At 37.0% G+C, this 22,869-nt stretch overlaps 2 protein-coding genes across 10 annotated transcripts in view; one reads left to right on the plus strand and one right to left on the minus strand.

Annotated features, from left to right (window-relative positions):
* The window catches only part of LOC111932080 (neurabin-1-like), a 108,465-nt gene extending 99,365 nt beyond the window's left edge, over window positions 1-9,100 (plus strand). For 4 of the 9 annotated variants that reach the window (XM_086896686.1, XM_086896684.1, XM_086896685.1 and 1 more), the window contains 3 exons: window positions 364-480; window positions 6,097-6,285; window positions 7,691-9,100. In XM_086896686.1, the coding sequence (XP_086752812.1) occupies window positions 364-480; window positions 6,097-6,285; window positions 7,691-7,858 (474 nt within the window). In that variant the 3' untranslated portion in view covers window positions 7,859-9,100. The remainder of the gene's footprint in view (window positions 1-363; window positions 481-6,096; window positions 6,286-7,690) is intronic. The other 5 variants (XM_086896689.1, XM_086896690.1, XM_086896688.1 and 2 more) reach the window with 2 other exon arrangements.
* A 625-nt stretch (window positions 9,101-9,725) lies between these two features.
* PDK1 (pyruvate dehydrogenase kinase 1) lies at window positions 9,726-22,856 on the minus strand. Its single transcript, XM_023930981.2, has 11 exons — window positions 22,603-22,856; window positions 19,311-19,452; window positions 17,783-17,854; window positions 17,049-17,233; window positions 16,668-16,757; window positions 16,295-16,372; window positions 15,603-15,679; window positions 14,823-14,921; window positions 13,706-13,816; window positions 12,438-12,551; window positions 9,726-12,308 (listed from the first exon to the last, which is right to left on the minus strand). The coding sequence occupies exons 1-11, from the start codon at window positions 22,733-22,735 to the stop codon at window positions 12,168-12,170; spliced, it is 1,242 nt and encodes a 413-aa protein (XP_023786749.1). The 5' UTR covers window positions 22,736-22,856; the 3' UTR covers window positions 9,726-12,167.
* Between the last annotated feature and the right edge of the window lie 13 nt (window positions 22,857-22,869).

Raw genomic sequence — 22,869 nt, forward strand, 5'->3', positions numbered from 1 at the left:
TTAATAAAAGTTCATAATAAGTCCAACAAATGCATTTTAAATTGCTTCTCCCACAGTGTGGTATGCCTGCTGAAAAAGTAACTGATGCGCTTCCTTCTGTATTTTAACACCATTTCAGGTTATGACCAATTCTCTGCACAAGTTGCTTGTATTGAGGCTATTGCTTTGTTACTGCATTTCGGAATTCAGAAATTTAACAGAAAAGTCAGATGCTTGATGTAGTTAGTATATTTCATATGTGTTCTAAAGGTAACTGACTCCTACTCTTTTTTTTAACCAAAAATCAGAATTACTAGAATGTCACCTAATGACCTGCTTTTCCAAGAAGTGAGTTAATAAAACATTATTTCCACTTGTTTGCAGAGTAGAATTGTCATAGATGATACATACCATAGCAAGCCAAGTTGTGAACTTTCAGGGTTAGTGACAGAACCAAATCTGTCAGGTCGTTCACACACTTTAACCTTCTCTTCAAATGAGGTGAGTTTCAAAGTGTGTATATGTGTGTTGTTGATGTTGTTGTTCACACTACAGCATGTTTAATAGAAACAGATGTGTGTAATGTGAAACTAGATGGCTGTTCCATATTTGAATGTTGAAGAGCGCTGTGAAGAAGTTGTTAATGAACTAAGGACATGCCTTCATGGATGACAGATCAGCCTGTGTGTTCTGATCCTAGTTATATCATAAAAATCGGAATGAACTCACTGATCAAATTGAAGTTTTTAACTTTAAATGAAATGCCATTCTCTTCCACTAATTTAAAGCAACTTCCTGGGTGAATAAAAACTGCAACATTTTTACCTCGCCTTCACATCTGTGCAGGTTTGTTTTATGATAAAATTTCATTTCAATAAAAACAAACAAAAGAAAAAAAGAAAAAAGTCAGAACATAGTGGTTCTGATATATAGGTAGAAATTAGACACCTGAAAGTGTGTTCATTCCCCTGGAGAACTAATTCCTTTGGCTACAGTTGAAACCTGAAGTCTACACTTTGGTAGCATCCTGAGATACTGTCTCATTTGGTGTTTGACTAATGGACATCTTAATAAATTAAATCCCTTAGTTTAGGAAAACTCATTAAAAAATGAACATAATTATCTTACGTAAAATGAATTAGAGGGCTTGCAAAACTGGTGGTTCGTGAACGTGATGGGATTTTTATTAGCTGTCTTAAGTCAGTCTTCGGTGAAAATCTTAAAATAGCCTAGTAATACGTAGAAAGTTAGTGCAGTCTTACAATGTTATAAATTCACTAACATAAAAATCTGAGGTCTCAAAAATCATATAACTAGTTTACAGCTTGTGGTAGTGGATTATGTTTTTGCAGATTTTTTTTTTTTTTTTTTTTGGAGATAATAGTCCTAGATCTAATGGAAACCAGAGAAATTTCAGGTAATAATCTGTCTTTTCAAGTACTTCCTGCAGTTTTTTGAATGGAATATGTGTTTCTAGAACTTTAAAGCAGTATAAATTGTAAGGCTTTATTAAAGATGTCTTCTTGAATATCATTCTTTGATCAGGATTACAAACTTCCAGTAAACTTAGGGTTCTAAAATTCAAATGAAAGCAGTCTAATATTAATTGTCCATGTGTAAAGTGATGATTGAAGCCTTTCTGTTATAGATGAGTTCCAGTGTCCTGTCTAGTTCATATGGCACTTATTATCCTGGTTTTGCATGACCAGTAAAACCTGTTTGTACCTTTTCAGTAATTACCTTGAGTATCAAGGGTCTGCTCTGAGGAAAACAAGGAACAAATTCTGAACTGTTTTCTCATTTGGAAAGCAGTATGTGTGAAGAAAAATATATAGTTCTGTTCTTGGGTTTTTTTTAAAGTTTTTAGTCTAGGTCTGGGAAAAATAAATAATCAAAGTTATAGCAGTTTGGGATATTTTGAATCACAGAATAAATTAGGTTGGAAAAGACCTCTGAGATCAGATTGAGTCCAACCTATGACTGAACACCACCTTGTCAGCTAGACCATGGCACTGAATGTCACATCCAGTCTTTCCTTAAACACCTCCAGGGATGGTGTCTCCACCACCTCTCTGGGCAGTCCATGCCAATGTTTAATCACCCTTGCTGTAAAGAAATCCTTCCTGATGTTCACTGTGAATCTTACCTGGCTAGCTGACATCCTCTTGTCACTGGTTACCTGGGAGAAGAGGCTGCCCCCCACTTGGCTACACCCTCCTTCCAGCAGGTTGTGGAGAACGATGAGGTCCCCCTGAGCCTCCTCTTCTCCAGGCGAAACACCGCCAGCTGCCTCAGCTGCTCCTCACAGGACCTGTGCTCCACACCCTTCACCAGCTTCATTGTCCTTCTCTGGATACACTCCAGCACCTCAATGTCCTTTCTGAACTGAGGGGCGCAGAACTGGACACAGCACCTGAGGTGTGACATCACCAGTGCCCAGTAAAGGCACTGCTCTGGTCTTGCTGGTCACACTGTTTCTGATACAGGCTGGGATGCCACTGGCCTTCTTGGCCACCCAAGTACACGATGGCTCGAGTTCAGCTGCTGTCAATCAGCACTGCCAGGTCCTTTCCCACTGGGTCACTTCCCAGCCACTCTGCTCCCAGCCTGTAGCACTGCATGGGGCTGTTGTGGCCAATGCGCCAATGTGACCAGCACTTGGTCAAGTTGAACCTCAGGCTCTTGGTCTGGCCCATCGATCCAGCCTGTCCAGGTCCCTCTGCAGGGCTTTCCTACCCTCCAGCAGACCAACACTCTGACTAAACTTGGTGTTGTCCATGAATTTACTGTGGGTACACTCAGTGCCCTCATTCAAATCACCAATAAAGATACTGAATAGGATCCTTAACTTAAGCTCTTAATAATTTCTGCCTGATGGTTGTCCAGATGGGTTCATAAGTATGCAGCAGGAGTTGTGCTACCCAGTGTAACTCTGGCTTTCAGAGGAGTGGGCTATTGCACACTGCCTTACAAATCCTGGAATTGCTGGGAAACTGATGATGGAAGCGCCTCTTAAAGGTATAGATAGGGGCAGCACTGAGGAGTCTGCCTCTCTGCTGAGCAGTTGCTCACAGGCAGTTTGAGGATGTGACAGCCTGGTGAGGGTTCAGTTGTTAGCAGCCTGCTAGTTACAGCAGAGGCACTTCACTCACAGATGGTTAGCAAGCTAGCTGGGTAATCCTTCTAATGTTCTTAATATGTTAAATGGTGTGATGGCAGTGGTGTTTTCTTTGGCTTTGTATTTTTATCTCCAGAGCCTTTATTTGCTTTCTGAATCACATGCATTTTTATGCAGGAAAAAAGCACATGGCTTTCTCACACTTCTATACCTTAGTAGTTTCAGTTCTGGTTTCTGAATTTGCAGCTGATCTCTTGTGTGTGTATGGGCTGTTCTGGGGACTCTAACTTTGCTGTACAAACACAGCTTGTCACGTTCCTTCTGCCTCTGAATGGACATTTGAGAAAAAAAAGTTATGTAGAGGTATTACTTAATAACCAATAAGACTTACTCAAAAGTTGGTATTCTTCTTCTTATCCTCCTACAGTTTTCACTTTCCTATATTCTGAAAAATAGTCACAGATGCTTTCCCTTGTATAGTAGTGAAAAATGCAGATTTTATAGTATTAAAGATCTGTGAGAAGATGATGTCTCCGTGTTTTGACATAGATTCAGCTGTTGCTACAACTTCTGGTTTTAGGGTTCTGACATTACCAATATGAAGTAGAAGGAGTTTGTTAGCAACTGATGATACTGAAACCCTAAGCTGCAGTTCATAGCTAAGCCTGGAGGACTCCTCCATAGAGCAGTCTGTTAAGTGCTCTAATCTATGCTGCTTGGACAGACTGCTTCAGAGAGCCCCCAAGATTCTGTCAGGGGACAGCAGTTCTCTAAGAAATTAAAGAATACATCTCTTTCTTTTTTTGACAAGAATACATATTCAGGTACTTACACTCTGAAATTTCAGAAGGGAAGTTTTTGCATGGCTTACACAGATTTGGTAAATCTGGAGTGAGTTCCAGCTGGAATAAAACAATACACCATTTTTTTCATGTAAAGGAGATATATAGATACACACACACACCCCCACCACAAATGATAAAAGTACATAGATAAATTAAAAAATACACATGTGACAGCATATATTTTAGTGTTTCTTGTGGCTGATAGAGCACACCTGATACACAGGTCCAACTTAAAATGCAAAGTGTTTCCCCTCTTTATGTACTATTCAGGAGCACTTGCTAGTATGAGACAAAGTTGCCAATATATATTTTGTGTTGCAGTATCAGGTTGGGGAGTACTGTTATGTAAAATTATTTCAAATAAATGTGCATTTTAAAATTCCCTTGGTAATTTATCCAACTAATCTTCTCTGTATTAAGCATCTCAAGCTTGATAGCTTGGATAGAAGACTCAGTGCTCCAGTTGTCTTGATACAGATGCTGTATAGAGCATTTCAAGCCAAACATCTGGAGCCCTTTGCTGTTATTTTATGCAAATTGCTATTCTTCTTTTGCACAGCAGTAAGGTAGATGTGTTCCTACTTGTTTTATCTACATAAGCATTTTGATTTGGATAAGGAGTTCATTTTTGAAATAAATATTCTGATTGTTCCCACTTGCCTTACTTTGATTTATCTCAGAAATCAAATCAGATGTGCTCCAATGGTGGTCCTGCTATGTTCCAGCTGCTAGTGGCCATTGAATCTTTGTGATCAGACTATAGCTATTTGGAAGTGAAAATCCTTTGAAATCCTTCTAGTGTGGATTTTAGGACCCCAACACAAACTGTTCGGCTCTACAGACTCGTTCCTATTTATCTGCATTGCCTCTTAATGTAGCTACTGTCCCTTGTTTCACAGACCAGGAAAAGCAAAAGCATTTGAAATTTCATGTAGTCCATCGCTAAACTGGAAATCTGAAAATGTTATGTTTCCCCTCCTACATGTCTTCCATATGGTATGCTCAGATCCATTGTGTTGTATGATCAGATCATGTTACAGGCCTATATCTCACAGTCCTTGACTTGTAATCACCACAATAATTTTGTTACATCAATCATCTCTTCCAAATATTCCATCAAATAAGCTGAATTTTCTGAGATCCCTTTGGCTGGCTGCTGTAGTTGTTCACCTGCAACTTTACAGGGTCATCTCTCCAATCCATAACTAGAAAACTTTTTTCCACATTTTCTGTTTACAAATTCGTGTATAAGGCTTGCTGGAAAAGGGGAGCATATTTTCTGCTGTTTACAAATATCTTGGATGAGTAGTGGAAGCTGCCTAGTGGAGCAGTCTGCAAGTCTAATGCAGCCTGTACTCAGTCATGTGCTAATGAGAGATGATTCTGGATAGTGAATAAAGCTTTAGTTAACTGGTATCACTGATTCAAGTACCACACTGGAATTTCTTCTCTACAGAGCTTAGCTCTGTTGCTTAGTGTAGGAACAGTGTAGCTTTTCTCTTGTGATGAAGTAATAGTGCTTCAGGACAAACAGCAGTAACTTTTTCTCTCAGTAGCAATATTAAATTGAAGCAGGGTGCCTCAAAAGCTCTGTGAGCTGGCAAAGTGTATTTTCAGTGGAAGTCTGCAAGCTGTTAGGTTTCTGAAATGGTCATCTTCTATTTGGGCAGACCTTTTAAAATGTTGATGTAATAGCATTTGTTCAAAGAACAAACAATCTTCTCTTTACAAATGTACAAAATGTAATAAAACTGTACCTAGAACACTCACCAGATTTACTAGCTACTAGAATTGCTTTTATTCTGGATTTTGATCACTTAACAATAATAATAGAGTTGAAGTGCTTGATAATTCTTCATGGTGTGTAAGGTAGCATCTAACACTAACATAGAGCTACCTTAACCAACTAACTGAGGAAGTGTGTTCATTGTTTGGATAGGTCCAGTTTACTATTTATGTTCTCTGTTTCTGACTTTGTGTTGAATGTTGAAGTGTCTTGTTTATAGTAAACTGGGAAAACTGATCTCGAGAACTTGACTTTTGGAGTACAGCATGTTTAAAAATGCACTTTATTAACCAAACTCAGCTGACAGTTGGAATTCAACGTACAGTCAAGTAAAATATTGCTTATGGTGACTTTTCTCAATTGGTTAGGCATTGGATGATGAATTTACAACAACAGGAAAGCAAAATCAGTGGCACAGTAGACCTATTTCTGAATGGACTACCCAGCAAGTATGCCACTGGTTAATGGGAATGAACATGGAGCAGTATATTACAGAGTTCACAGCAATGAACGTAGATGGACAGCAGTTGATGCAGCTTGACAGTGAGAAGCTGAAGGTATGTGAACATCCTGAGGTAGATTTGTAACTGTATAGGTTTCACTGCTTATATTATATTACTATATATTATATTGTATATCATTATGTATTATATATTACTATTATTGTTTCACTGCTTATATTTTTAACCTACAAAGTCCAGTTTCCTGGTTTTGTGGCTTTTTAAAGGGGTAGAGTTATTTGCTCTTGTTATTTCATTAGTTAAATAGTAATTTGTAATTGTAGAATTAAAGACTGGCTGCTTATAGCCAGAAAGATAACAAATATTGCTTCATTGTTTGTATCTTGAGGAAATTAAAGGAAGCATAATTTTCCAAGGAGTCTTGATGTGTCTGTCACCAATCTCAGCATAAGGTCATATCAAAACAAATTCTGGCCAATTCAAATAGAATCACAGGATCAAGTTTTAGAAATTTGTACCTTTGACATTTCCTCTTCAAATGGGAAGGCTAAAATCCTATTTGGTGACATTTTAAATGTCTCAGGTTTTTACTCCTGCTGAAAATACATATTCTGAATCTTCTGAGCCTTTTCTTACCATTTTACACCTGGAAGCTGCAGTGCACATGTATCCCTTACAGTAAATTCCTGCAGTTTTTATTTCTTGTTAGATTATGAAACTGCATTATGGACAGGCAAGATGTGCAGCTGGAAGAAGTTCATTGGTCTATTCTGGTGTAAGGCAAATTATTATTAATGATCAATAGCAAAATTTGAGGGGGTTGGGGGGGAAAGGTGTTCTAACTTCTGTCTCCAGAATATGCCTGCATTTTAAATAGACATGCAACACTAAATATCCTGTATTTTATAAAATTTCATGGGCACAGAGAAAATACCAGTGACTGGCCTGCCAAATGACTTTCCAGTTGTGGAACCCCAAACGCTGATGCCTAAAGCTCAGTGTGCACTTGATGCGTTTGGGCTGACACTGTGCGAGTGTGGTCAGGCACTTGGAATCGCGCGCTGCCACCTGCCGATCGCAAATCGAAGTGTTCCGTCCGCTTCCTGAGACACTTCTTAACAATACACTTTCAAATCCTTAAAATTAAAGAGTAGTTACTGAATAGAAACTCGTGTATAAAAGGAGCTAGAAAAATATCTGGAGACTACTACCTATGATGTTATTTTCTGGAAGTTCTCAGGGGCTTACATATTTGTAAAATGTGACACGAAACTGTTATTTCACAACTGAAGAGCTGGCCTTGGTTTTCTTACCTACCTTGTTACCCAGATGATTATTTACAATGTTTTCAAGGTCCTAAGACTTTGTTTTTCAAATAAACAGACTATCATGTCAAAAAGTGAATAACACTTTCTTACATTGTTAATGCACAAGCACTGTTGACAGTGCTGTTGAAAAAAAAATTATTGATGAGGTTTTGTTTTGTTTTCCTCCTTCAAAGGCTTTGGGAGTTTCCAGTCAAAATGACCGATCAACAATAAAGAAAAAAATTAAGGATATTAGAAAAACACAGGAAAAACTGGAAAAGCAGAAGGAAAAGGTTCAAAAGAAGGAGAAAGAAGTTCGCAAGACTGGCAGAGTGGTGGCCACTCTTGAATCAAGCTGCTAAAATGACCATTTTATTTTAGTGCAGACTTGCCTAATCTTGATGAAGTTCAGCAGATTTGTATATAATTGTACAATTGAGGGAGGAGGGAAAGTGCAACAGTTCAATGTGGTAGGTGGTTTTTTTTCTTCTTAATTTCGGTCCCTCCCCATTGCAGCCCAATAAAATGAAATAATGTTTTCAGTATTTTTATTTCTAGTTGACTCTGCCTGTATTAATAGACAATAATTTAACTTTCTGCCTTAAGTAACATTTCTTCTTCTGACGTGTCATATTCCCTTTTCATTGAAATTGATGTTTGTGAAAAGTAGAATGCTGTATTAAAAATCATTCCAGTATTAGTCAACTAGCATTTGATAGAGTTGAAGCTGATAGAGGGACGATAGAAAAATCCTGCCAACAAGTTCAGTCTGTGACAGTCTGTTTATCTGTTGCCACTAGAGATGTATAGTAAAAATTAAGTTTAAGAAAATGGTAATGTCAAGTTAATTTAAAAAGAAAGCATGTATTTCAAATTTAGGATTATTTTAATTATTGTACTTCTGGAACTTCATTCAAAGTTCACTTTAGTAGCACATTGTTTTTGAATTCTATGTGTTGCAATTTACTGAGAAAATAACGAAGAAGAAATACTAAGTAGTTTTCACAAACTACATATCCTAAACATAATACTAAGTTTTCTGTACACTACCTGTATGGTGTTGGGACAAGGTTTAAGCCTATAAATAAGATCCTTTTTAACCTATTTTTCCTAAATAATACATAGTTTTATAGATCTATGCTATGAATAAGATCAATTTGCAATACATGTATTTCTCTTTTCTACATGCTACAAGATTTTTTGCGGACCAAATTTATATATTTGCTAATTTTAAACAATACTGTTTTTCAGACTTAAAATACTGAGGGAAGACTTGTAGGAAAAATTATCACTGACGCACTGGGTTTCTGCCTTGTATTTAAATGTTCAGTTGTAGACTACAGATTATTTCTCTTTAAAGGAGGATTTGATTCTTGAAATAGCTTAGAACATGACTTGGTGTTTTGTATATTTACATACTATTTTCTAGAGATACTACAAGAGCACTTCCTTAATTTAGATTATTCCAGAAACATAGACTAGATTAAATATCAGTTCCACCCTAGAATGGACTAGAACAAAACTTACATAGTTTGTTTATGTGGACCAAGTTCTCCTTTAAATCTATGGATTGTTTTTCATTTTAATTAAATGAATGAACTTCACTGTTGGTGTTTCACATTTATTATTTTTTTGTATAAACATCTTAAGAATTTCAGCAGAAGGACTGTGTGGAAATGCTTCTGCACACTAGGCATTTCCAAAATAAAGTTTGAAAATCTTGATAATAATTACTTTTTTGAAAGAGATTATATTTCAGTTTTATGCATTCTTTGGTCAAGATTTAACTTATCTGCTTTGTTCACAGTAGCTTTTAGTTGTGTGCCAAACTTACAGACCCTGAACCAAAGAGGAATGCTGCCCTACTGATGAGAGAGGAATTAGATCTATGGAATCATCAAATGCTCAGGATCTCCCACATAAAACCACCCTTTAATTAATTCAGTCAAGAAAGTTGAGTATTTTCACAGCTAGAACACAGAATATTGCACAGAATATTTTCTCTTTAAGCCTACTGTTGCACCCTGGGAGGAGCTTTCTCATGAAGGAGACTAGTGGAAATAATGGTTTCAGAGGTTTCCCTGTGTGCAGAGCTGTTACAGGTAAGGAGGGGCCATGGAAGGGCTGATAAACTCCCCTGGCACCTGAGTGGTATCTGGTGGATGTTGAATGAGAAGGCTGGCTGCATGGAACGAGCTCAGTACAAAGCTACATAGTCACACAACAAGGTTTCATTTTTACAATAGTTTTAATGAATAAATCCAGCAATTCTTTCAAAAAATTAACACAAACCAAGATTAATTTTACAGTGCAAGACTTAGCTAATTTGCATACAAAACTATTAATCTCTGCATTTTGACAGTATGTTCTGTAGTGATTAACTTCAACTTAACCAGTGTGCTCACAATGACTTCAGTATAGTAATGAAAATACTAAATACAAAAGTTGTCTTCTGCACTTCTGTTTAAACTAAAAGTTATCAAAGATCAAATTTGTAACAAGGATTAAATATTGTAAATCAAAACTGTGCATTTGTGTTTTCACCACAATCATTTGGGATGGCAGGTGAAGAGAACTACAAATATAATTATACAGCAAGTTGCTCTAGTAATCGGAATTCAGTTGGTAGTTAGCTGAGAACATGGAGACTTTAGTAAAATACTTAATAGACAGTTTGTAGAAACTCAGCTTTTCTTCAGAAATGCCACTTGTAGTTGTCCGATGTTACTAAAATCAATTGAGTTAGTTAAGATATTTAAAGGCTAGAATGCTCAGCTTCAGCTCTGAGTTTTTAAAAGCCCTTGCTGTAACTTTCAGCTTTAGCAAAAGCAGTTGCTGCACGTGTCCCTCCTAACATTTGTACAGGCCCCATTTTATACTATGTGGCATTACTCACATCCTTTTGCCAGGGCCAAATAAGAGAACAGCTCTCAGTTCTCCTCACTTGTAGCCATGCAGATTGAAAGGTGTGCCAGTTATTACCCTGAATCCTTGTAAGGAAGAAAAACAGGGGCCTCAAGGTGCCCACAAGCTTAAGTGGAATAGGTAACCCTACTGTTCCAGTGGCAATTAAGATACAATAATACTCCCTCAGACTGTGTGTACTCCCTTAACTGTGTGTACAGCCCAGTTTGTAACACACTTCTATTAAAGTTAACAAGGGTATAAAACCATTTCATTGTTTTGCAGAACTTGGCGAGGGAGATAGCAGGTGTTAAATCTTGAATCTGGCTCAGCTACAACTAGAGTAGCATGCCTTCAATTTCCAACATCCCACCTATCCCCTTCACTTGTGGTATCTCACCTTCTGCTCTGCACAGAGATAGTAAACTAGCAAAAGCTAGACTTACTGTTTCTGAGAGGGATTATGCATGTCAGCTGCAGAACAAAACCCACTGAATTACATGCAGTTTAATTAACTGAGAAAAGTATTAGACCTCAATGACTTTAACTGCATCACTCCAAAAATGTTCAGGAATGACAGGGATCAAGGTGCAACATAGTTGTGTATGATTTGAACAAAGCTCGTACAGTAGGCATTAAATTCAATTCTTTATTAAAAGGACTCTGTATCTGAAATACAAGATTCACTCCCCTCTCTATCTTCCTCTGTATGTTCTGATTTGTCTTTGACTGATTAACATACTCTGGTTATTATGTTTATGTTATAGTGTGAATTCCAGTTACTACAAAAATGAGGCCAGGAACATATCACAAATGCAAAGGTACTTTCAGAAACTTAATTCCACATATTACACTGTCAAAGTAATAGAGATGCCCTATTACAGACAAATCTTAAAAATCTGTTTATTAAAATAGTTTCCATTTACAGCTGTACCTGACACGCCCAAGTCTGAAGGCTAGAATGTTGATACCATGTTTTGGTATGACCTACAGAAATAGAGGCAAGTGCAAGACAACATTTCTCTACTGTACACAAGCCAATGCTAATTTTTAATTCACAATGATCAGGGCAAGATAAGTTTTTCACATCCATTATATATTCACATTACAACCAAAGAAATACAACTGATGCCACATACCTGAGATACATTATACCAGTAGTAGCAGTTACAAACGCTTTTTAAAATTTTTTATCCCTATGGAGATGTGTGATTTCTACAGCTGAAAAAACCCCCTTGATGTAGGCAGTATATGTAGGCAACTTATCTAACTTAGCAAAATTAAGCTTCAGCATGCTTAGGATAAAAGAAAGTGCCAATAGAGTTGCAAAGTTAGCAATGAGCTCAATAATTCTTACACAAGTTTTTCATTAATCTGTAGAATTGTATAATGGAAGAATGTTCCAGTAAGCTTTTTCAATAGTTTTTCTAATAAAATTTGTAACAATCCAGATTAATATCAGATGTGATAGACATTGCATTGATCCCTATAAAAACCAAAATATTGCTCCTTTGACTTTGCTCTGAAAGCAGTCATAAACAGAAAGTGAAACAAATGAAGTATAACCTTTCTTTATAGGTACAGGTTAGGGGGTTTTGGTGGCTGTTGATTTTTTAATTTCAGAGAAGCCTAAATACAGTAAACTTTCTGTTACACCACTTAAAATTACTTTCACATATCTAAGTGGCTCAACATCTTGGTATAAATTAGGTCTTCTAAATTCCCTTCACAGACAAATGTACTTCTTAGGAGCTGCTGAGGAAAAAGCTACATACTGCGAAAAGTGGTCATGTCCTTTGGCTCACTGCTTGGCACACACCAATCATCGGCTTCATGATTTGCTTTATAATGTTTCCAGGCTGCTTTGTTGTATACAGGGAGTCTTTCAATTGATTCTGTTGATAAGGCCTGTGAAGAGAAAAAGCTGTAGCTGATGATTCTTTTTAATTGAAGTTATCATAATGAAACAAGGAGTTCCATTAGCAGTTCAGATTAGAGTTGCTGATAAATCTAAAGTGGTAGAGTGTTGCATCATACCTTGATGTAAATAACTGCATCTGTACCATAGCCTTCTAAGGAATACAGTTTCAGGTCTCCTTGGAAGTACTGTGCATACAGACGTGATATGGGTAAGCCATAACCAAATCCAGCCTGATCAGAAGAAAAAATATACTTTCATTAATTGCATTAATCAGTGGCATTTTCTGTTTTAACTTAATAGGTAAAATAGATGAACTAAGCATGATGTTTGACAGTAACAGGAGTTGAGATGTTAACTATTATGCCCTCCTCTCCCCCAAGCTGTTATTTACCCCAAAACCAGAAGAATGCATGAATGATTGTTATGAGAAGACTGATTCCTTTGTCAGGCAGGGCTGGTAGATAACACATCTTGTATTATATGGTAGCTTTGTGAAGAGATGCCATTAGAGAAAACTGTGCTGTGTCTACATCACGCCTCGTGGAGCTACTAATCTTGAGTACTTAGTGTCCTTAAGTCAGATATATTTCACTGTCAGTATACAAAAAAAAAGGTTCAAGACACAATGTCTATGAGTATGCAGCTTATCCTGAAATTCTCACAAGCCCTGGCTGTAATAGCAAAGAGCACTAAAGTGTTAAGCATGATTTTTTTGTTTAAATACTAAATTTTAGAGGTAATCTCTAAATGAGCATGCATAACACTCCTCTGGAAAGATCTCATGCTTCGTGAGTAGAGAATCATCTACATACAGAACTACATATTTTTTAAATGATGTAATGTGGGAGAATAAATACAGGAAAGCTGTTCAGAGATTCTAATTTCTGAGAGCTTAGGCTTTATTTCTTGTGCATTTATTACATTCACATGAGACCCAAGTGGTTTCTTCATATGCCCTGTCACTTGTCATCCTTGCTTGTCATCATTGTGGAGTTGGTACAATTAACTACACAATACAAATGAACTATAGCCTTGATCTAAGGTCATTGCTACAATTTTCTTCCTTTCATTGAGTGGCTACAAAAATAATTCTGAATCCTGTTCTCACTGCAGTATGTGCAGAATACCTAAGTACTCTGCTTGAGGTGGCTGATCTTTAGATTTAGTAGAAAAAAGAAAATCTTGAACAAATTTAAATAATTTTTAGTGTTCTATGCCATTTTCCTGTTATTTTTTGAAAAATACTTTATTAAGCTTGAATTAAGTAAAATTCAAATATTACTCAATGAAATATCTATAAAATCAGTATTTCATAGCTTTGGCTAAATGGTTTTTGTAACAATTAGACCTGTCTATGATGCCAGGGTATAAAAGACTTGCATACCAAAGGTGTAGCTCGTGAAGTCTCAACACGAGGACGTGGAGCTGTTGAATACATATAGTTGAACAGTCTGTCAATTTTCCTCATAGGAACACCACCACCACGGTCACTCATCTGGAACAAGAAGGACCATTTAGCTTTATATCCCTGAATCCATTTTTATAAAAGACTGCTTTTCTCAAACAATAAGTCATGAACAGGGAAAGTTCTGTCAAAGTATTATTTGAAGCTGTCCCTACCAAGTTACAGATTTTCTTTAATTCTCATCTTCAACAATGACCAAGGAGAGATGAATCCTTCCCTTTCATCCCATTTCCAAGCCATTAAATAAAATACTACCAATAAGAAGCATTCATAATCTCTTGGAGGAAAAGAAATTCTGCTTGAATTGTGCATTGCTTTTATCTTGTTCATAACACACTTTTGTCTGAAGTCACTATCTATACCTTTTAGCAAATGCTAGGTTTTGTGTATTTTATCTTTATTCCTCAAGAATACTGCCATATAATAATAATAATAATATACAATTATTAAATATACACAGTTGTTAAATATAATAATAATATACAATTATTTAAATATAATTTACTAAAACCTAATACTTGAAGGAGTAAGTCAAAGGAGTTGTTTTACTGCAGTTTAGTTAAACCTATAAAAAACCCAGTGCTTCCAGCTGGTCTTTGAAATCAAACATGGATGTTGTACAGAAAAAGAAGAAACTGCAAACTCTACTTTAGGAGGTTTGTTTTGTTTGGAATTTACAATATATATTAACCTTTCTTCAGTTGTTTAACACCTGTATAGTTCTGTCATTGTCACTTAGAAAATGTTGATGTTACAATTGTATGAAGATGCTACTTCATTTTTAGTCATGGTTACTTCTAAGCTAGGCAAGACACAAGCAAGTACAGGATGCTATTGCAGAGCCCTCAGTGTGCCTGCAGCTTCTTCATGAGGCAGTATGTGAAATTCCATAAGGGTTTTTTTACTTAGATATGTCATCACATAAATCTATTGATGGAACCAGATCACCAGCTCAAGTTATTAATATGCTGCTCATGACAGGAAAAAAAAAAAATATAATCAAAATAACCTTTGGAACAGTAAAAAAAGTGAGTACCTTCACAGTTAAATCCTCATTTCCCAACGTGATGTGTACATGAATTGCAGGATAAATGCATTGATCAACATGATGTTCCATGGTGGCTCTCATTGCATTCTGTAATTTTCAAGCACAACTTAAATCCTACTCACTTTATATATTATCTTAAAATATCAATTTAGCAGTTATTTTTATCATATATTTAAGAATCAGAACAAATGTATATTGGTTTTAGAATGGGTTTTTTGAAATTCCTGGTTTATTCAATATCAGTATATATTTAGTTTATTATAATACAGAGACTGCAAATATTTAATTTTTTTAAAGGAATCATGAATAGTTTAACAGCATTTGTGTTCTAGATTTTTTTATAATGCACATAGTACATGCAATATGACATTAAATCCAAGAAAAGTCTAGGAGTAAACTGCTTCAGAAGAGCTCTACAGGACCTGTTACACATTTTATCAGATTTGAAGATACACAATTTATGGGATATCTTATTGTCACTTGCTTTATTAAATAGTGTCTTCATACATTCTAAGATTTAAGCTGTCTATTCAGAAGGTATTCAGTGGCTAGGTGAAACAGATACATCTTCCAAAGCTGTTAATTTTCTGTGCAATTACTGTTTCTCTAATAGTACAGGGTAGCTGTGTTCTTGCAGTCAAATGGCAAGAAGTTTGCACTTGCAGAAACACACTGTGATCTAGAATTGGTTTGAAAAGTCAAAGCAATACAACCTCAGTAAACAAAGATGAATGAAAGAATCGTGTAATTAATGGTAAGTGCACAGACCTTGAAAAGTTCAAAAATCATGTGATAGAGATGTGATGGCACATAAACCACTTGCATGGGCTGTCCCGGTGATTTAGCTGGAGAGAAGAGAGTCTAAATAACTAAATAGCAAATGACATGTCTTTTATTCATTCCCACAGTAATTCAAAATGTAAATTTGTATTGACAAATGGAAAGAAGGAAAATTTGAACAGAAATATTTTGAAAATTCATGTGTTAATCAAAAGTCATAATCATGATTTTCAAATGTTGCTTGCTGCTTTAGAAATTAATTTTAAAACCCAGCATGGGATCACTGACTAGGGTATATCATAGTTGCTTTCAAATAACCTCCTTATAGGTATCATGAAGATGGAATGGAACGTCTTGTATAAATCTTTAACGTGTTGCAAGAAATGCAGAGAGAGTAAGATGCAATAATGTCAGGTGAAGACATGAAATCTTAGCAAGGGAAGGAGCCTGCTAAAATTTGTTATATCAACAGCTCTAGAATCAAAGACTTTTACTCAGGTCAGTTTTCTGATTAAAGGGAGGAATGGGGAAAGCGTTCTGCCAAATTTTAAAAAACCCAATCTATGACAGTAGATACAGAGAACACATGAATTATGTGAAAAGCAGAACATTTCACTGCCAGCTCCTTTAGAAGAAGCCATCATGATGTTCAAGAACATGCTTTGTCCACATTCACTTACCATTCAACTCCTCAAGGATAAGTTCTGGAGAGCTCATGTAATATAAATCACAAAGTCTCTTGGCATTTTCATAGCCATCTATAGTAAAAGACAGAGGAAGTTACGTTTCCCCCTCCCACTTTTTTTTCCTCCTTAAGAGTCTGCCAAAAAAACAAAGTTTGAAACTAGTGTGTGCTGCCAAGGAGATTCGTATTTTTTTCAGAAAAGCTACATTTATAGGAAAAAGAAACAAAATTGTATTTCATGTCACACAGAACTTTTGCTCCAGGTAGGAAAGAACAAAACAATATATTCATATCAGGGTGTGTATTTGCTCCTAGTATAGTCATTCATGTAAGTTTTCAGGATTCTTGTTCTTATCATCTGAAGTTACCTCTAATAACTTCAACAACATTGCAGTTAGGATCGATGCTTCCAATGTGTTTTGGATGAGCTGGATTAATTTTCCCACCAAACAGTAAAGCTGTCAAAAAAGAAAACATCATTTAATATCCAGCATAACTTCCTAATTTCAGTTTGTGTCTTCAGTTTTGCTAAGTAAAAAATTTATAGGCAATATATAATTTCAGTCCTCACCATACTGAAAAGCCTACTATTAATAAATATTTTAGGAATGGTATTAAGAATGAGTGATAAATGGCAAGGCAAATAGTATACTCCTGAGTGGCACCTTAGTACATACTAAGCACTTAAAGAAAAATACAGTTGACGTGGTACAGGTATCATTTCCTCTCCTTTCAACACTGGCACTTACAGTGTTGATTAAGAAGCATTCTGATTGAAATGCGGCTCATGTAGAAGCGGTCTAAAAAATACTGCACATTCTGTGAGGTCACTGGATCAATGCCAAAGCTTTCCTTGTATTCTATTACTCCTTGAGCCATCGTAGGAATTACATCATTGTGGCGATTCCGGATTTTTATCACAGTATCTGTAAAACTAAAACAAATACATTGTTAGTATTTCACTTTCAAGGGAATTTAATACTCTGGCAAACAGAGTGCCTGTCTATAAAAATTAAGATATATACAAAAATATCACGTCTGCCTACTGCAATGAGAAGGCAGGTCAGTCTTTACAGCGTATTTCAGGTGACTAGTGTTGAAACAATTAATAATGCACTATTTTGACTATTTATAAAATTATTTATTTATTATCTTGATACTGCCAAGAATCAAGAAAATAAATAAAGATATCAAGATATAATTATCTTGATATCTGCCAAGAGAAAGAGAAAACTGTGCCAGTTGTTTTCATGCAGAACAACCCATGCCTGTTAAATGGCACTTATGGTCAGCCAACATTCTACAGAATGACATTATGCTAAAGTGCTTAATTTCCTATTTTAATGTACCCTCCTTTTAGGGATGGGATGACATTGCTGCAGTTTTTCTGTAAAGATTTGAGATAGGAAATTTTTTTTCAGCTATTTTCTTGCCAGTTCTTCTATCCAATATTAACAAGATATATGTGACAGCAAAGCCTTACCTCTGAATAGCCCCTGAATCTTCTGAGCTTTTGTCCTTAAAGTCCAGAATCTCCTGAAGACTTTGGACATACCTTTCAATGAAACAAACAGGATAAAGATCAATTTTAATATGCTTCCCCAGATCTCTCTGGTTAGCAAGTTGTGGCTTTCCAGTGTTGCATGTTTCCAAATCATTCTACCTGTCTCCCTATGAATTTTGTTAGATTCCTTTGAATCTCTTCATGATGTTTTCTTCCAAAATTCCCAGAGCAATGAATTCCACAATTTAATTAGAATGTATAAAATATCACCTTTGTGTTTTAAACCCAGTAGGTGATTGCTTATTTGCAGCCTCAGCACATTCTTGTTAGTAGAAAAATCTTTCCATTTGTTCATGATTTAAGTATTTCTGCCATCCCTTTCCTTAGAAACGTATTTTCCAAGCTGAAGAATTCTATTTGGTTTCTTCTCACGTAGAAATTTTCCAACCCTCTGATTATCCTTCTTGGTCTTTTCTGTTCAGGATGTAGCTGCATGCAATTCAGGGGAATAATGGGCTAACTCAGTGGTACAATTATATTCCTCCCCATTTGTTATTTAGTTCCTAACACTATTTTCTTTCTTGCCATCAACTGACATATCCAGAAAAATATTCCCAGTAGCATCAAAATTTATTTTTCCATTGTGAGGAAGCAAGCACACAAGGAGAGGAGGTTCTTCCCTGTGTTCTGCTTTACATTTGCCCAAATGGAATTAATTTCCCATTTGATCAGTGTCACCTAGTATCATGAGAATGTAAGCATTTGTGTTTGATTAAGAGCCTTCATCTTCATTGATAGCTCTTTTCATATTCAGTCATCTAGTCAATCCCACTTACTTGCAGATCTTGGCAGGTATCTTAAATTTAAAAGCCTTTACAGAAATCCTTGTGCCTTTAGCAGTTGCCAAGCAATCTCTTTGTTTTGCTTTCATCTTTAAAAAGTAAACCTAAGTTCCTTACTTGGAAGCAAACTTTACTTTTCAAATAATGTCTTTTTCACTTTAATACCTTCATGTTCTCTCTCTTTTATGTTTTGGCTTTGGGAACTTCCTATTGCTTTTTCTCCATATTTTCTATACCTTTACTCTCAAGCTGCAATAACCTGTCTTGTAAATGGTTTCTGCAATGTTTTTCAAACATTTTGTGCTTTAGTATGCTTCTGTTGTTTTCTTTAACTAGCTTCACTTTTAGGTAAGTTCCCTATTAAACACTCCTCTGATGGATTTTTGTTTAAAAAAAAAAATTGATTCCTCATACATGAGTGTGTGCAACACTTCATTATTTTTTAATTCCCTTGTGGGTTCTGTAATTGCTCCTAAATGTTTTTTTTTCTCCACATCTGTAAATTTAGTTTCTGATCACACTGGTATATTTAACATCTCAGTATAAAAAAGTGATGTGCACATAACAAGCCTAAGAATGTTCCTTCAGTAGAAGAGAGTGAGTTCCTCCAAGCTGTGTTTATGCAGAAGGTCACCCTTCAAGGAATGGAATGTCACTGCTCTTACCAGCTCTGCACCAGCTGAACTGAAGGTGTTCTTAGGAGGTTGTCTGGAAGCAAGCTTATTTCCTTCATTATGTTTGCCAATCTCACAGGCAGCTCTTGTCGCAGAAACATGAATGAAGTCTTTTCACAAGCATTTTCAGATCCTAAGACCAATACATCAGAACGAAGTCAATACTTACGGTAAAGAACTACACAAACTTTCTTACCTAAGAGGCCTATACCTTGATTTCAAAGCTGACTCAGCCAGGCTATGCAGGTAATGCAGTGTTTCATGGCAGCAGCCCACTTGTATTTCAAAATTTATGGCATACTGCAACCTTTCTGTTGCATTAATGAGAATCTCCAGCATATAAACAAACTATTTCAACAGTTACAGACCTGTACTGTTCAGCTTAAAATATGGCTTCTATCTATATTGTTCATTTTATTTGCAGCAAACATTGACTCTAACCAGCACTGATCAAACAATATGTTATTCTGAGCATGTCAGAGAAGCAAATTAAACCAGTACAGGAAACTATTTCTGAGAAGGATGCTTAAGAAAGTATCATAGTCCCATATAACCTCCTTTTCATCACTGATCTTAGTGAATTATCGTAACTCATCCTCAAACACTTTAAGGAAATTAATTCAGTAGTATTGATCTCATTTTCAACTAAATCTGTTGCAGTTTAAATTCAGTCTTACAGGAACAGAAGTCAGGTGAATGAATTCACATGAATAGTGAGAAAGAAATGAAAGTAGGACAGCTACTCTGCTTAGCCATTAGGATACTAATACATTGGATTTGTTACACTTTTAAAAGCTAGAAGTAAAACTACTGCCTCTTTTGATAACTGACCTCTGCTTTTGTAAGAACAAGTGTCATCTGTGGGGGTGGCAATTAAATGTGGTTATTAAAATCAAGGCCTGCTTTTACTCCCACAAAGCTTGTTTTCCTAGGCAAGAAAGGGTGCAGCGTGGGGAAGAAACTAAGAAATGCTGTGCATCACTCTCAGCCAGACTTCTTTCTAGACTTAAAGATTGTCACATAAACAGCATCTGAACTTCCTAACCTGCCCATCTGCTGCAGTGAAGTGCATACTTCAGGTGTGGTGTTTCACAACAGGTATCTCCTAAAAATTAACTCCTGTGTTACTGCTCAGTTCACTCCTTCCATTTGGCAAGGGGAAGTTGGGGAAGAAGATTAAAGGAAGGGATGAGGAAAGAAAAAAGGAAGCTGGGAGTGCCTTGTACAAGAAAAACCTTCACCAAATTGAAATAGAGCAGTTTACTTTAAAGCAGGCAGACTCAGACACATAATAAACCCCACTGATGCAAGAATGTCAGTTTAAAAAAATGAAAAATTTACAAGAAATTCCTCCACAATGGCACTTACCAGCAGTATGTACTGTCTACATACGACCTCTGCCTAGAAACCTTTCATTCTTCTCCCTAGTCAGATTGCATTTCAGGCATGACTGTTACTGGCCTTTCCATTTTCTTGGGTAGAATTCCAATGACAAATCAGGTATTAGAGTGTAAATGTAATATTTAAATGCCTCATATACTCAGAAAATTACATTTCAGAAAATAGTTTTTGTATCTGAAGGTCTTATCTTTGCAATCTTGGGTCAAACATGCAAGGCAGTATAGGACAGGCAAATTGAATAGGCAAGTGACTCTCTTCCCCTGTGCAGTTACTGTCTATATCTAGGCAAAGAATGGGTAAAACTCCTACAGAAAATACTGTGGTCTTATAACCCAAGAGTAGACCTAAATTTGCTTATAGAACATTTCACTTTTTTAAAGTTAGCTTTACCAGATTTTATTATTTCCTCTTTGACTGCTTTCACTCTTGCAAATGGAGAAAAAAAATTCCTTAATGAAAACATGATCAGATTGTAATGGCTACAGAATGTGTTATAGACAAATATGTGTTATAGACAAATACTGTCTCTGTCTTGCATTCTTTTTTTATTTCTGTTATTAGTTTTTACTCTCTGTGATTAAATCCGTAAGCAAAAGAAAGGAAAAAAATACTGTAGAAATTTTCAAGATTATTTTTACCATAAAGGTAAAAAGGTTAAGGTACTAAGAGAAAGAATCTTCTGACACAAGGAAATAGTATGACTTAAAAATAAACAATGATTTTATGGTAAGCAATTTATCAGTAGTAAAATAATACAGGTCAAAGCAAACTCTGAATTGCAAGATTCTTTACTTAAAATACAGCAGCAACAGAACATATGGTGGAGCTCCTGTAGGAATCTGGAGTTTTAAATGTCAGATACATTTCATTGCCACAAGTGAAATGTTGAATAGATGGATGAAGTGACAGCAGATAATTGTGAGAAAATCTCCTTTGTAAGTCTTCCTGCTTATACAAAATTTGGGGTTCTAGAATTAGATCTCACTTAGGTTCTACTTGCAAAACTATAAAGAGCCATGAAACTATTAACTAGTTAAATATATAACATGTAAACATTTATGCACACCAAAATGCCTTGGGTATGGAAACAGAACATATTATAGAATGTCTCTGACCTCAGACTTTGAAAAGGTGTCTCAGTGTGACTTACACAACCTTTCTCTATATGGTCTTTGCTTTAAAGCAGACTAGAACAATTCGTGTGATCCCTTTTGTCTCCAAGCTGACAGTCAAACCTGGAAGCATTAGGAGTGATTTTGGCACTGTCAGTGTCCTGTTACTGATTTACTCATTTTCAAGACTAGATTCCAAATCCTCCAGGATGGCTCTTGCTGTCTGCATCCTGTTCCTTCTCTCACACACCTTCTAAAACAGCGACGTTTGGGTACAATGTTTCTACAATGTAGGGCACAGGCAAGTGACTGAGAAGTGATGACTGTTTCAGCCCCTCGGTGCCAACTGGGGCTCAAGGCTTCATGTGTTCGGAAGATGCCTTTAAAAGGCTGCATGCTGCTTAGCAAAAGGCTTAACCAGTCTCACCTGTCTGAGTCACTGCTCTAATGCTACCAGTTGTCACAGCTGTTCCCACCCTCTCCCCAACACTGCGGATTCTGCAGGAAAACACACAGCTACCCTGCTGGTGCCAAAAACTGGAGTTTTCAGCTAAATTTCAACCTTGACATAGTTGCGGTCTCCGGGAACGAGCCAGCTGGGCCTCATGCCCCCGAAGGAAGCAGAGCCCTTTTCTGCCAGAAAGCACAGCGTTCACAGATAAGGAGCAGCAGGGCAGCGCTGACGGGGTGAGGGGTCGCGGCCGTCCCGCTCCTCATGGGCACCCGTGGGAGGAGGGGCAGCGGTCGACAGCTGCTCAGCGGGGACTCACCGAAGTCCAGAAACTGCTTCATGGAGAGCGGCGAGGGGGAGAAGCGTGAGTAGAAGTCCACCTGCTGCGGGATGTTGCCCGGGGAGGCGCTGCCCGGGGCAGCGCTGCGCAGAAGGGCGCGCAGCAGCCTCATGGTGCGGCTCCGTCCCCTCAGCTCAGCCCGTCCCGGCCGCCATTTCCCGCCGCGCCGCTCCCCCGGCCCCTGCCCAGGCCGCGGCCGCCTCCGCCGCGCCGCCGGGAGGAGGTGCCCGAGGGGGGCGTGTGTCT

The sequence above is a fragment of the Cyanistes caeruleus genome, chromosome 7 (genome assembly GCF_971803275.1).
Source record: "Cyanistes caeruleus chromosome 7, bCyaCae1.hap1.1, whole genome shotgun sequence".
Taxonomy (NCBI): Eukaryota; Metazoa; Chordata; class Aves; order Passeriformes; family Paridae; genus Cyanistes; species Cyanistes caeruleus.